At 38.2% G+C, this 14517-nt stretch overlaps 1 protein-coding gene across 2 annotated transcripts in view; it reads right to left on the minus strand.

Annotated features, from left to right (window-relative positions):
* Positions 1 to 14517, minus strand: part of PPFIA3 (PPFI scaffold protein A3) — a 460187-nt gene that overhangs the window by 218255 nt on the left and 227415 nt on the right. For both annotated transcript variants that reach the window (XM_089671605.1, XM_089671604.1), the window contains exons 4-6: positions 14348 to 14512; positions 12239 to 12313; positions 12083 to 12163 (exon numbers count right to left, since the gene is read on the minus strand). In XM_089671605.1, coding sequence (XP_089527731.1) covers positions 12083 to 12163; positions 12239 to 12313; positions 14348 to 14512 — 321 coding nt within the window. The remainder of the gene's footprint in view (positions 1 to 12082; positions 12164 to 12238; positions 12314 to 14347; positions 14513 to 14517) is intronic.

A 14517-nucleotide genomic window follows, 5' to 3' on the forward strand; every position in this document is an offset into this window, starting at 1 on the left:
TGTAGGAACCGTGGAGGCTCCTTAGTCAGGCCGGAAGTGCGGAGCAGAGCCCGGAGAGCAGTGTAGTGGGGAGAGAAGGACTGGTGGAAGTGAAGCGGAGGAAGCTGGTGGGATATGGAGAGAGAGGGTCACCCAGTGGGACATAAAGGTGAACTTTCATTAGTTTTGATCCTGTTCACAATCTCTATATTCCTCTAGAGCAGTGTTTCTCAACTCCAGTCCTCATGGACCCCCAACAGGTCATGTTTTCAGGATTTCCATTATTTTGCACAGGTGATTTGATCAGTTTCACTGCCTTAGTAATTACCACAGCTGTTTCATCTGAGGGAAATCCTTAAAACATGACCTGTTGGGGGTCCATGAGGACTGGAGTTGAGAAACACTGCTCTAGAGCAAAAGCAAACTGGGAATAAGGATGTATTCCAAGGCATAGCGAGAATTGTTGGAGGTAGCAGGATGAAGAGCAAATCAGAAAAAGGCGGAGGGGCAAAGACACCCAGAACAAATACTATTACAATAAAAAAATATATGCCTCAGCAGGAGAAGAGTCCGGGGTACCAGACCCCCAAGAGACAACGGGGAGCCAGTAGAAAACAAGTAATGGGGAATAATAGTGGAGATCAATCTAGTCTGTCAATGGAAACAACTGACCTGAGTCAAGGTAAAGAAACTTTAAATATGGACTGTGAGTTGGATATAGGGAGCACAGGGGAGCAAGAAGGTGGAGCTAAAATGCCTACAAAAATGGAAATGGCAGAGATGTTTGCAAAGTTAGAACAGTCGCTAAAGAATGATATGGAAATTATACATAAGGACTTGGGACAAGTTTTGTCTCGAGTGGAAGAAACAGAAGGGAAATTGGATAAGCGTGCCCAAATAATAACAGAGCTCAAGAACCAATTGGAGGAAATGCGACTTGAACAAAGAAGAATGAGATATAAATTAGAAGTTCAGCAGAACAGAAATATGAGTAATTTGAGGATTCAGGGTTTATCCAAATGTTCACAAGGAGATTTAAGAGATGTAATGAATAAAGTGCTTAATGCACTAATAGACAGACCTATAACAGAACAACTGAAAATTGAGTCCACAGGATAAAGATACCCAAGGAATAGCCCGGGAACCCCAAGGGACAACCCTGTAAGGTTCCATTATTTTGAGGAGAAAGTAAGAATATGGGAGAAAATTAGAGGAATACCAGCATTATCATTTGCAGGGATAAACTTGCAAATTTACGCAGACATAGCACCTGAAACATTAGCATTAGCAAACATTAGCAAGAAGAAGGAATCTAAGACCCCTGTTGGAGAAAATGTGAACACAAAATATCAGATATAATTAGGGTTTTCCTGCTTGTCTGGTGGAATGGAAAGATGGATGTTCAGCTAGACTAGAGGTTTCTGGAAGATCTTCAGGTTTTCTGAGAAATTAGAAATGCAAGTACCGGATATCCCAAACTGGACTAATGGAAAAAAAAAGGAAGGGAGTCTGGAACAACAGAGATGGCAACTAATCCCAAAGAAAAGGAGTGCAGCAGACAGGAGATAAGCAGGAAGGAAAGAAGAAAGTATAAGAGTAAGAAGAAAAGAATTGTTGAGAGACTCTATAATTAGTGACATAGTGACATTTAATAGAGGGTGTAGAGGAGGAGGTGGTCCTTGGGATGACCCTGCTGCTCTCTTTTCCTTTTTTTCTCCTGCCTTCCCTCCTTCTTTATTTCCTGCCCTCCCCCCTTCACTTCTTTTTTTCTGGGGGGGGGGGGGAGGCAGGGGAATTAGTGCTGAGTAGAGGTATGGGGGAAAGGTTAATTGAGGGCGGGACATATGGAGGTACAACACTCTCTGAAATCTACAACCTAAAGGGAGTAGCAGGAGGTGGTGGGTGGCATCTGTGAGACCAACCCCAAGTAGAGGGATCGAGGGTGGGGTTAGATCCACAACAGATCGACGGGCTGGGTATGGGCCAGGTGGGCTTAGTGGGGGAGGGAGGGAGGGGAGAGAAGAGGGTAGGGCAGGTGGGAGAGAAAGGGGTACTTCGAAATTCTCCTTTGGTTCCAAATTTAGTATAAAGATCTTTTTCTCTATGTGATCCAAATTAAAAAAGGTTTATAGATGGTGGACAAGAACGTAGTTAATTTTATGACCTATAATGTAAAGGGATTGAACACCCCAGTAAAGAGACATAAGATTACCAGGAAAATTTGGCAATGCTCAGTTGATAATGTATTTTTACAAGAGACACATTTATCCCAAGATACAATAGTTAAATTACAATCAAGATATTATTTGACCTGGTATTATGCAGACTCGCCAATAAAACAAGCTAAAGGAGTAGTTATTGGGATAGCAAGAAATGTAAGATTTAATATAGAAGACAGGCTGGTAGACCCAGAGAGTCGGTTTTTGTTTTTGAAGGGGAATCTATACGGTATGGAATGTATGTTAGCAAATATTTGCTATCCAAATATAAGTTCTCTATAAGAACTTTATTTAGAGGATACACTAAGGATAGATTTTAAAGGGAAACTAATTCTGGCTGGGGATTTTAACTTTTGCATGGATCCGCTGATGGATACTTCTTCGTGAGTGCAGAGGGATGGCGGTAAACGGTTAAAAGCATTAACAAAGATGTTATACCAATGTCAACTGATAGATGTCTGGAGAACTAAGCACCCAGGGGTAAAAGACTATACGTTCTATTCCTCTATACATGCAGTATATTCCAGGTTGGATTATATAATGATAGAGCATAGATTACTGGAATTGTTGGTTAAATCCAATATTGAAGTTACATCATTATCAGACCATGCACCAGTCACAATGAAGTTGAAAATGGGAGGAGATTCAAATAAGATAAATGCATGGAAATTAAACAAGTCACTGTTACAGGATCAGGATACTGATGGAAGAATTAAAAAAATAAATCAAGCAATACTTTCAGTTAAATAAAGCAGAGGGTGTCTCAATAGCCACAGTATGGAAAGCCCATAAGGCATATATAAGGGGTATCCGGATTTCAGTAGGGGCAGAAAAAAAGAGAAAAAGGGTAGAAAAAACTAGAATATTAATAGAGGATATACAGGAATCAGAACAAGCTCATAAAAGAAGAACTGAAATGAAGTTATATCATGAGATAATCTTAAAAAGAGAAGACCTAAATTAATTACTGGAACAGGAGACAAAGAGGGTTTTTAACATGGTGGCAAAAGAAAGATATACGGTAAATGAGGGAATAAACCTGGGAAATATTTGGCAAAGATACTAAGAGAAAAGAAATCAGTTAATTATAAGAGAAGATCAGGAATAAATCAGGGAAGATAGTATATCCAACTAAATATTAAAAAATACTATAGCTCATTGTATGCTGTTAAACACAAGGATCAAGGTGAACCGGAGGGAGAAAGAAGAACAAAAATTCAGGCTGGATTACCTAGATTGGAAGAAAAAAGAAAATGCTGGAAAATCCAATAACACAAGAGGAAATACAAGCAGCTTTAAAGAGCACAAAAGCAGGAAAGAGCCTGGTGCCGGATGGTTATACAGTAAGATATTATAGGAAATTTATAGAACAGCTAGTGCCCAGAATGTGTGAATATATGAATGTATTAGGAGAAAGGATGGAAATGAGGAAAGAGTCGTTGTTGGCACACATTACAATTATACCTAAAGAAGGGAAAGACCTATCTCAATGTGCTAGCTACAGACTAACATCATTATTGAATGTAGATACTAAGCTATATGCAAAAGTTATTGCTAGTAGGATAAAATATTTAATGCCATAATGGGTTTACTTTGACCAGGGTGGGATTTGTACCAGGGAGAGAAGGAAGGGATAACGGCTTGAGATCATTACTCCTTCTGCAGGAAAGTAAGAAAGGGAAGTCCTCAGTGATATTCCTGTCAATAGACGCCGAAAAAGCATTTGACAGGGTAGATTGAGGATTTAGGATGACGTATTAGGATTAGGATATAAAATGATGCAATGGATAAAAAACTTAGATATTTATCCCTCAGCAGTAGTGAAGATTAACGGTTCATTGTCCCAACCTTTTACAATGTATAATGGAACAAGACAGGGATGTCCACTTTTATCGCTCCTGTCTATATTATCTTTAGAACCCCTGTTAGCGACTATACCGAATAGTGTAGACATCAAAGGAATTCAGATCGGAGATATGGAGCATAAAGTGTCGGCGTATGCAGATGATTTGTTATTTTTATGTTGTAAATCCTAGATTGACACTACCAAACTTAATGAGTATATTAAAACAATACGGACAGTTGTCAAATTTTAAAATTAACCTTGCGAAGTCAGAAATATTGAATATTAATTTATCAAAGGCAGAGAGACAGGCAATACAAGGAAAGTTCCACTTTACCTGGAGAGATAAAGAATTAAATTACCCAGGAGTTAAATTAACTTCATCATTGAAGGGTATTTATTATGTAAATTATATCCCGTTAATTAATGAGATAAAGGAGGTATTGAGGGATTTCTTTCCTGGATAGGGCGAATAAATATGGTTAAGATGGTGATATTGCCAAAAATGGTATATAAATTTAAAATGTTACCGATATATCTGCAACAGGCATTTCTCAGGGTCTTATAAAGAGTGATAATGAGATATATATGGGTAAATAAAAAACCAAGGATTAAACAGGAGGTATTATGTAAGGAGAAAGTAAAGGGGGGTCTAAATATGCCGGATATTAAAAGATATTATTTTGCAGTAATACTGTCATGAATAATGGAATGGGTTTAGAATTCACAGGGGAAAAGTTGGGTAAAGATCGAAAAAACATTGAGTGAAGCACAATTAGACAAGATTATATGGATTCCACAACAAAACAGTTTGATAGTGGAAAATACTAGCACTCTAACATGGAATGTATTACAGATATGGGATTTAATATATAAACAGATGGAACAAAAATAGATGGAACAAAATACTTTACACCGGGGCTGAGGAGCATACCTGGGATGTGGATAAAAGATAGGAATGCAAGTTTAAAGGATATTATGGAAAAAGGAGAAATATGCTCTTTTCAGGAATTGAAACACATCCATTATGTGATGGATGAATGGAGATATCACCAACTTAAAAATTTTGTTACAGCACTTACACAGCCAATAAGAGTGATTGGAGATTTGCACCCATTAGAACAACTGATGAATTTAGAAGCAACACAAAAACATTGCACTTCTCGTATGTATAAGACACTTACGATATCTGAACCGGTTTTTCCACTATATATGGAAAGATGGGAAAAGGAGTTAGGAACACAGCTGAATGATCAACAGAAAAAGAAAATATTTAGAATTGCACATGGGGCAATTGATATGATTACAGTAGAGATGAATTATAAACTCTTGATAAGATGGTATGATACACCAAGTAGAGTGCATAAGTATCACCCAGAGAATTCTTCGCTCTGTAGGAGGGGATGTGGGAAGGAGGGTACAATGGCACATATATGGTGGGAATGCCCCAAGATATAGGAATACTGGCAGAAGACAGTACAACAAATATTAGAAATTGAAGGAGAAAGTATAACAATGGACCCATGGGTGTGTTTATTTCATAATACTGGTCTTACAGTAAAACAGTATAAGAACATGATTGTATTTCATTTAAATAATGCAGCGAAAGGGTTGATACCCAAATTGTGGAAGACCCAAGAAGCACCAAAAGTTAAAGATTGGATAAAGAGGGTTGAATATATTTACAGGAAAGAAGAACTATATCATAGTGGAGAGGATAAGATGGAAAAATGTCTAAAAACATGGGAGAGGTGGTGTCAATATAGGACTACACAGAAATATGTCGATCTGATGGAGTAAAGAGAAGGAAAGAGTAGGGAGAGAAATAGGGAGATAAGATGTATAATAAAGGTGCAGAGAAAGCAAACAGTAGAACAAGAGGAAAAGGAGAAAAAGAGTCTGAGAGGTGGGATAGGGTGGGAGGGTAGGGGAAAATGGGGTCAAAATCTTTATCAAGTATATATAGACCTGTTAGTTTAACTTCTATAGTTGGGAAGATACTGGAGAGTTTAATAAAAGACCAAATAGATGAGTTTTTGTTATAAAAAAAATATTTTAAGCAACATACGGAATGGATTTATGAAAGACAGAAGTTGTCAAACAAATCTGATTTCTTTTTATGAGGAGGCGAGCAAAATCTTGGACAAAGGGGTGGCGGTGGACGTGGTATACTTGGATTTTGCAAAAGCGTTTGACACAGTTCCCCACACACGGCTAATGTGTAAGGTAAAGTCTACAGGCTTGGAAAAATATGTATGTAAATGTATAGAAAACTGGCTAAAAGATCGTATTCAAAAGAGTAGTGGTTAATGATTCATACTCTGAATGGTCTAGGGTTGTCAATGGTGTACCCCAAGGTTTAGTGTTGTGACCCTTACTTTTTAATATATTTATAAACGATATAAGGTCTGGGATTAAAAATCCCATTTCAGTCTTTGCAGATGACACCAAGTTGTGCAGTGGAATAACATCCTTCCAGGATGTCTTCAACTTACAAGCTGACCTCAATGCACTGTTTAATTGGGCAACTATGTGACAAACTATGTGACAAATGAGGTTTATTGTTGATAAATGTAAGGTGATGCACTTGGGGACTAAGAATAAGCATGCATCATACATACTAGGGGGCTGTGAAAATGTGGAGCTGGTTCTGGTCAGCTCAGTGGATTGCTTTAAAAAAGGCCTGGATTCTTTCCTAGATACACAGAATATAACTGGTTACTAACATTTATAGGTAAAATTGATCCATGGAATATCCAATTGCCTTTCAGGGGATCAGGAAGGAATGTTTTCCCCTGCAGGAGCAAATTGGATCATGCTTTGCTGGGTTTTTTTGCCTTCCTCTGGATCAACTGTGGGTATAGGATTATAACCTTTTTTATGGTTTTTTTTTGGTATGGTTTTTTATGGGGTTTTTAATGGTTGAACTGGATGGACTTTTATATTTTTTTCAGCCAGACTAACTATGTGTGTAACCATGTAATGAGTTTTAGAGGATGTGTATTAGTAATGTGTTGGATTTTTGTAAAATGTAATTATTAAAATAAAAAAATATAAAATTGTAAAAGCAAAAACAAACAAAAACAGGGTCACGTTGATTTTTCATTGACCTAGTCCAGTTAGCTGCAGTTTATACTGAAATTGCAGCAAGAGCTGGTTGTAGGACTGGGTCTGCAAGCGTAAAGAAAGCCTTTAAGAGTGTCTCAGTTTTTCTATCTGCTGAATCTTTGAAAGGAACAGTGAGATGTTTGTTTAAGACTGAGAAGGCAGGATCAACCAAAGGGATAGACCAACAGTTTGTGAAACCTGTAACCACTGGATAAAGCTCAGCAAAGATTTGGGAAGAGTAAAAATTTTTCCTGGAGTGACCCAACCACGAAAGATTGCACATTCTATCTGTTCATGAACAAGGAATGCTTTGAAAGTTCTCTCTTTGAACCCAAAGGGGCATGGTGAAATGGAGGTGAATCAAGCTGCACAATGCAAAGGTATTTGAGGATTGCACCAGTGAGTTTTTTAAACGTTAGCAAGCATGTTGCGTGAAGCTCTTGCTTTAATTGTGTAGCAACATGGTAGAGAATAATCTTCCACAGCTTCCTCCAATACTGTCTCAATGTCCTCTTCACCCTCTTCTGTGTATGCATTGTCTAGAGCAGGCATATCAGGATCTGACTCCAGTAGAGAAATAGGAGTAAGAGAAGGGGAATAGTAAGAGAAGGGGTGTTGTGTATGAGCCCTGGGCAAAGATGGAGGTTTTAAATCCATTATTTGTCCAAGAAATTCTGACAGAGTAGATACAGAATATTCTACCTTTGTCAGGTAGACCACTTGTTGCGTGACTAAAGCAGATCTGAATTGGATGTTAGAGATCAGTGTTAGAGCCAGCTCCTGCAAGGGTTGCACTATCACTCTGAGATTGAGTGTTGTGCAAGCCTTCAGCAGAGCAAATGTTCACCTGTGGTTTTGCAATGCCTCCCTTCAGGCTACTAGTATATGAGATCAAAGAGGTATGTCCCTCTGAAATGGCTTTACTTGGAAATGGCTTTAAACATCGGTCATCTGAGATTGAATCGCTATTAGAACAGCTTCAAGCTACCAAACTGGAAATACATAAAAATCTAACTCAATATAAAATGATTACATCTTTGTATTGCTCGTATTGCTTGAAAAGTTCTGAATCTGCTTTCCACTGAAACATTGTATTATGGAGACCCAATATACAGTGCTTTGCATATTTGTCACACTGAAATTGTTCAGATCATCAAACAGATTTTAATAATACACAAAGATAATCCGAGTAAATACAGAATGCAGTTTTTAAAGGATAAGTTCACCTTTTGGATAAAAATAATAAATTAACAGTTTTTGCAGGTAAAAAAATGTGCATTTATTATTTTTGTCTACAGGAGCCTGGAAAGCATTGCACTAGAGATCAGGTCTCCTGCAGATGTGTCAGAATACCTGCTTGCCGTACGGGATGTACAAGCAAGCAGATATTCTGACAGGAACCTTCAATGAACCACCACGGCGCTCCACAGCAGTGACTTGAGGTCAGCAATAGCTTTCACTTTGGAGCTCTCATATAGCCATTTTTGCCCAGTTTCTTTCTTATTGTTGAATCATGAACACTGCCCTTAACTGAAGCAAATGATGCCTACAGTTCTTTAGATGTTGTTCTGGGTCCTTTCATGACCTTAGATGAGTCGTCGCTGTGCTCTTTTAGTAATTATGGTAGGTCAGCCACTCCTGGGTAGGTTCACCACTGTTCCAAGTTTCTTTATTTGTGAATAATGGCTCTCACCATGGTTCACTGCAGTCCCAAAGCATTAGAAACGGCTTTGTAACCCTTACCGGACTGATACATGTCAATTACTTTGTTTCTCATCTGTTCTTGAACTTCTTTAGATCTCGGCATGGTGTGTTGCTTTTTGATATCTTTATGCATACTTCACTTTGTCAGACAGCTTCTATTTAAGTGATTTCTTGATTAAGTAGGTCTAGCAACAATCAGGCTTGGGTGTGGCAAGTGAAATTTAACTCAGCTTTCCAAAAAATGTGGTTAATCACAGTTCATTCACAACTTAGCAAAGGGGGAGTGAGGGGAATTATGTGTTCACACAGGGCAAGCAGGTTTGGACAGCTTTTTTCCCCTAATAAATTAAATCTTCATTTAAAAGCTGAATTTTGTATTTACTCAGGTTATCTTTGTGTAATATTAAAATTTGTTTGATGATCTGAATCAATAAATGTGACAAATATGCACAAAATAAAAAAATCAAGAAGGGGCAAATATTTTTTCACAGCACTGTAGACCTCAGAAAATTTAATATGAGGAATAAAATGACATTTACCAAAGTAATCTACCTTCTTCTATCTCCATCATTATCTGTTTTTGTACACTCTGGCATTACCAGGTAGCCTGACCTTTTACATGTCCTTACCATGGAAAATGAAATACCCCCTTCCACATCAGCTCATTCTTGATACGAAAACTATTTTTCCCAGATCGTTATAAATTCCAGTTCCAATCTCTATTTATCTAGCTTCAAATGACTGATCAGTTTTTAGCTCCAAATCTAACTTTCTCCCACCTAACACCCTTTGAGAAGATTTGCATTGAAGAATGTTCACGTCAGACATTATTTCGAGTATCTAATTATTCCTGATAGCCCCACCCAGTGATCCACCCCTAAAGCAAACATATATGTTCATATCAGAACAGAAATACTTTATTTCTGGCACCATGCTTGTGACTTTTTATATACTTTCGGTACCACTGTTCCCAATCAATGTTGGAGGTAACACATAGAAACCCTATTACACATAGATCAGTCCTAAAATACAACCCATTTGGTGTGGAGTTCAATCTCTACTTCATATATAATATATGATACTTAATATATAATACAAACTTTTACACCTTTGGAACCAGACACTCTTCCTACAAGCTTTAACCAGTGCTCGGCTGAAGTCACAAAACTGCTCTAACTACTGATGAGAAAAGGTATTTAGCAGTCCTGGGTGATACTGTGATACTAAACAGTCTACTGTGGGAGACTAGATATAGTGAATGCAGGGTCTCCACTACAGCTTCTCCTCCTTGATTTGGCCAGGAATTCCAGAAAGGTAAAGTAATGCTAATTGATATTGTCATACTCTAAAAATAATCCATACTCATCCATTATTTAATGCTTCTGTAATCAATTTCCTGAAATAATTTCTTACTGTGCTTTGGTGCCTCATTATAATGCCCTCCATGAGCTCCTGAACATCTCCTTTTACCCCTTACTTGTTTGGAAAGAGCGGTCACTTTAGTTGTGGTCATGTGCACTGCTGTATGCATACTACAACTACATACTATAAGACTATATATGACTACCCTCAATTTTGAGGGGAGAACTCCATCTATTCAAACATACCACACAAGACAAATCCTAAAGATGGGTAAAAATGGTGGGAAATTAATGTCAGAAATATGTGCAAGAATGAACAATGCACTAGATACATATCATACAATTTGGAACCCTTGGGTCAGTTTAAAAGTTGAAAACCAACTCCTCTGGAGAACATTCATAGTCATTTTCCAACCCATACATAAGCTTAGGTTCTCTACCTTGTTTTTTACACCCTGTTGGTCCACTACCAAAGAGGCTATCCTGCTTTCTACCATTTCCCTAAAACCCATTTTTTCCTGTTTATGAGCCATTCCCCTTTCCATGTGGACACATACAGCTAACTCCCTTGTGTTTCTTACTTCTCTTCCTTTTCCCGTACTATATACATCTTAACTAGTTCATATGATGAGTCCAGTGCTGCTTTCAATTGCTTATTTAAAGTGTTACTAAACCCACAACAGTAAAATCAGTCTGTATATGCAGTAAAATATGTTTGTTATACTCACTGTGGAACCTAAAGGGTTAATCCTCTGCATTGTGTAAAAAGGCTGTTATATCCTTTCTTCTCTGCCCCTCCTTTTGTTGAAATGTCCAACTGATACAGACTGAACCTGTAGTCACATGCACATGCTCAGTTTGGTGTGTATTGCCAGAGAGTTTTTTATTTCTTGAGAGAGTGCATGTAATCAGCACAGGACCAATCAGCACTGTCCAGACAGAGGGTCAAGGGTTTCACATCCTCCAACAGCAGAAAGAAAACTCTTCCTACAAGCTTTAACCAGTGCTCGGCTGAAGTCACAAAACTGCTCTAACTACTGATGAGAAAAGGTATTTAGCAGTCCTGGGTTTAGTATCACAGTCTACTGTGGGAGACTAGATATAGTGAATGCAGGGTCCTGGGTTTAGTATCACTTTAACCTCTAAAGTTTAACACATCAATAAATATCACATTAGAACAAAGAAGACACATCATACAAGTGTTTTTGACAATATTTAATGATGCATACTGATTATATTACTTGATACTCCAAAAACAAGTTGGGTTCGCAACTAACTGCCCCTTCCTATGGTAAAGCAGAAATTCAGTGAAATCCTAACTAAACTTAAACCTGCTCCCGCCACCATTCTAAGCCCTACAGTAACTACCTTGTAGAGGAATGATGCTTATACTTACTGATTCCTGGTCCTGTCACATGATCTTCTCCCAGAGACGGCTTCAGGGGAGAGGAAAGACAGCCAATAAAGGATGCCCAATAGTAAGTCTATTGGTGATGTTACCATACAGGCATTGCAGCCGCTATGTGATCTCTCCTCCCCACTAAAGCTGGCCGCTGGGGAGATCACGTGACCAGACCAGAGCTCTCTCAGGATAGGTTAGTATACACATCTTTTCTGTACAGGGCTGTTAGTATATTGCTTAGAATGGGGGTGGGAGCAGGTTTAGGTTTTAGATAGGAATTGACTGGACTTCTACTTTAATTATATGGCAAACTCACTATGCTTTACAATGTATTTGTAACTAAATATCCACTTCTAATCTATTATTTCACTGAATGTCAAGATGATTTGGAATGTTTGCTTTGTATAATGTTTGTATACGTGTGTACCTCTTTCTCTGACACAATTTATGTTAATGTGGTACTTACAGAGCTCTGTGAGTCTCCATCTTTACTGCCATCATCAATCCCAGATCTCCTCCTAGCAAGTTGCTCTCGAAGGGATAGTGACTAAAACATAGGACAGAGATTAATACTTCTTGACTACATCAAATGTCAGTTCCATAGAAATGTGAGCAAGCCCACCTCTTGACTAGATATCTCCAACTCTTCCTCTAACACTGCAACTCTTTCGAGTGCCACACGGAGGCGCTCTCGCACCTGGAAGAGATAATGAATGTAAAATTGAGTGCAGTCAGTATAATGAAAAAGAAGGGTCATGCTCAAGCCATTTTAAGATTTTAAATTAATTATAAATGGTTTTAATTCAAATGTAAACTTCTTTAAACACTTAAACCATAAACTATTGGCCTAAGAAGTGGAAGAATGCCTCCCTTAAAGTCATTAAACATAAATACAGCCTATATACTATAAAAAATGTCATACATTGACTAAAATCAATGTTTTTTTATTTTTTTTATTTCAAATATATTTCAATATTTTTATTGAGTTTTTCAAAGATAAACAGGGAAAAACAGGGAAAAGAGATTAGGTTCAAACATACAATATTACAGTAGACAAAATATGGTAGGTCATTTTGTTGTAGATCCGCCCCCTGGACAGATGGGGTGTTGGTCTTGTTTAGCAATATCATCAGAGGTATTCGTGTGAGTTTGAAGAACCTTGGTGGGGAGTTGGGGGAATTATGTTGGGGGGTGTTAGTGGAGAGGTGGGAGGGATAGGAGTGGGGTGGGAGGGATATAACTGGGGAATTAAGGAGATACCAGTCTTGGTGTGGGGTGTGATTTCATCTCTTGAGATGTCATCAGGGTCATACATAACATTTTGGGTGGTTTAGCCATCGGGTCCACTGGATATTGAATTTGTGGTAGGAGGAAGTGATAATTGCAACAAGGCTGCGACGTCAGCAAGGTGGTAGTGGAGTCATGTTTTAGGCCGGAATCATGGGAACAGAGCTGGTCAGCCCCTTTAGGGTCCCCGAAGTGTAAAGTTGACCTCTGCAAAGTATGTGGAGTTTATAACTGACCACTTTCTTCCCTGGTACAGAAGGAAGAACTATGCTTTCCGTAATAAAATCATCTTCATGCATGACAATGCACCATCTCATGCTGCAAAGAATACCTCTGCATCAATGGCTGCTATGGGGATAAAAGGAGAGAAAGTCATGGTGTGGCCTCCATCCTCCCCTGAGCTCAATCCTATTGAGAACCTTTGGAGCATCCTCAAGCAAAAGATCTATGAGGGTGGGAGGCAGTTTACATCCAAATAGCAGCTCTGGGAGGCTATTCTGACATCTTGCAAACAAATTCAAGCAGAAACTGTCCAAAAACTCACAAGTTCAATGGATGCAAGACTTGGGAAGCTGCTATCAAATAAGGATTCCTATGTTAAAATGTAACGTGACCTGTTAAAATGTTTAAAAAGTTAAAATGTTGTTAAAAGTTTGATTGAAATAGCTTTTGATTTCAGTAAATATGCTGCAAACACAACAAATGACAATTTTCAGTACTTTACAACCTATAAAGTGTTTTTAAACTTACTGTGCATAATAATTTGGAACAGTGCATTGTAAGTTTTTTATGTTTAAAAAAAATACTGTTATCATTAGGTTTGTTCAATAAAATTTGAATTGTACTCTTAATAGTTGATAACATGAGAATAATGCTGACTGTTATTTACATCAATTATTTAGGTAAATGAGAAAAATATCATTTACATAATAATTTGGAACAGGGTGTAGAGAGGCTCTGCCCATCTAAGCAGAGCATTCTCTGTGGTAGGCCAGATATGTCACATATTGATAGAGGAAATACTTAGGATACTTATGATAAAAGGCCAGGAAGGTCCCATCCTTTCTGGTGGTTGGATTCTCCTCACAGAGGGGGTACGTCTTGGCAGACTAGTTCTAAAATGCTACAGTCTACAACCATAACTGATCCATTCATAGTCACCTAAAACCTTAAATTAAATAATTAAACAAAAACAAAGTAACTATGTGTCCCAGGAAGCATTTGTATTGTTGTCAAAAAGCTCATTAAAGTCAGAAACTCAGCAAAGCACAGGTGTTAAAGTGAGCAAAGGCTGTGCAACCTGTCAACCTCACTGGCTTCAATTATTCAGCCAGACACCCTGCTTAGGAGAGATCAACCAAGAAGTGGAAAGCTGCCAGGCAAGGAATGTACATTTAGATATATCACTTACTACTGTTTATCCTTAAAGACATAGTTTACTTACTTTTTCATCAAGTGCTTTGTGATGCTCAAACAGGGACTTCAAAGCCTTTAACACCTCGACCTCACTGGAGACTCCAGCTGGCGACTGTGCCTGTCTCTTTACAACAGTCATCCTCAGAGAACGTTCATGACGTGAAACCAAACACTCCAAATGCTCCAAAAGCAGCTGTA

This window comes from Staurois parvus, unplaced genomic scaffold (assembly GCF_062004578.1).
Source record: "Staurois parvus isolate SC_StPar_1 unplaced genomic scaffold, SC_StPar_1.0 ptg000108l, whole genome shotgun sequence".
NCBI classification, from domain to species: domain Eukaryota; kingdom Metazoa; phylum Chordata; class Amphibia; order Anura; family Ranidae; genus Staurois; species Staurois parvus.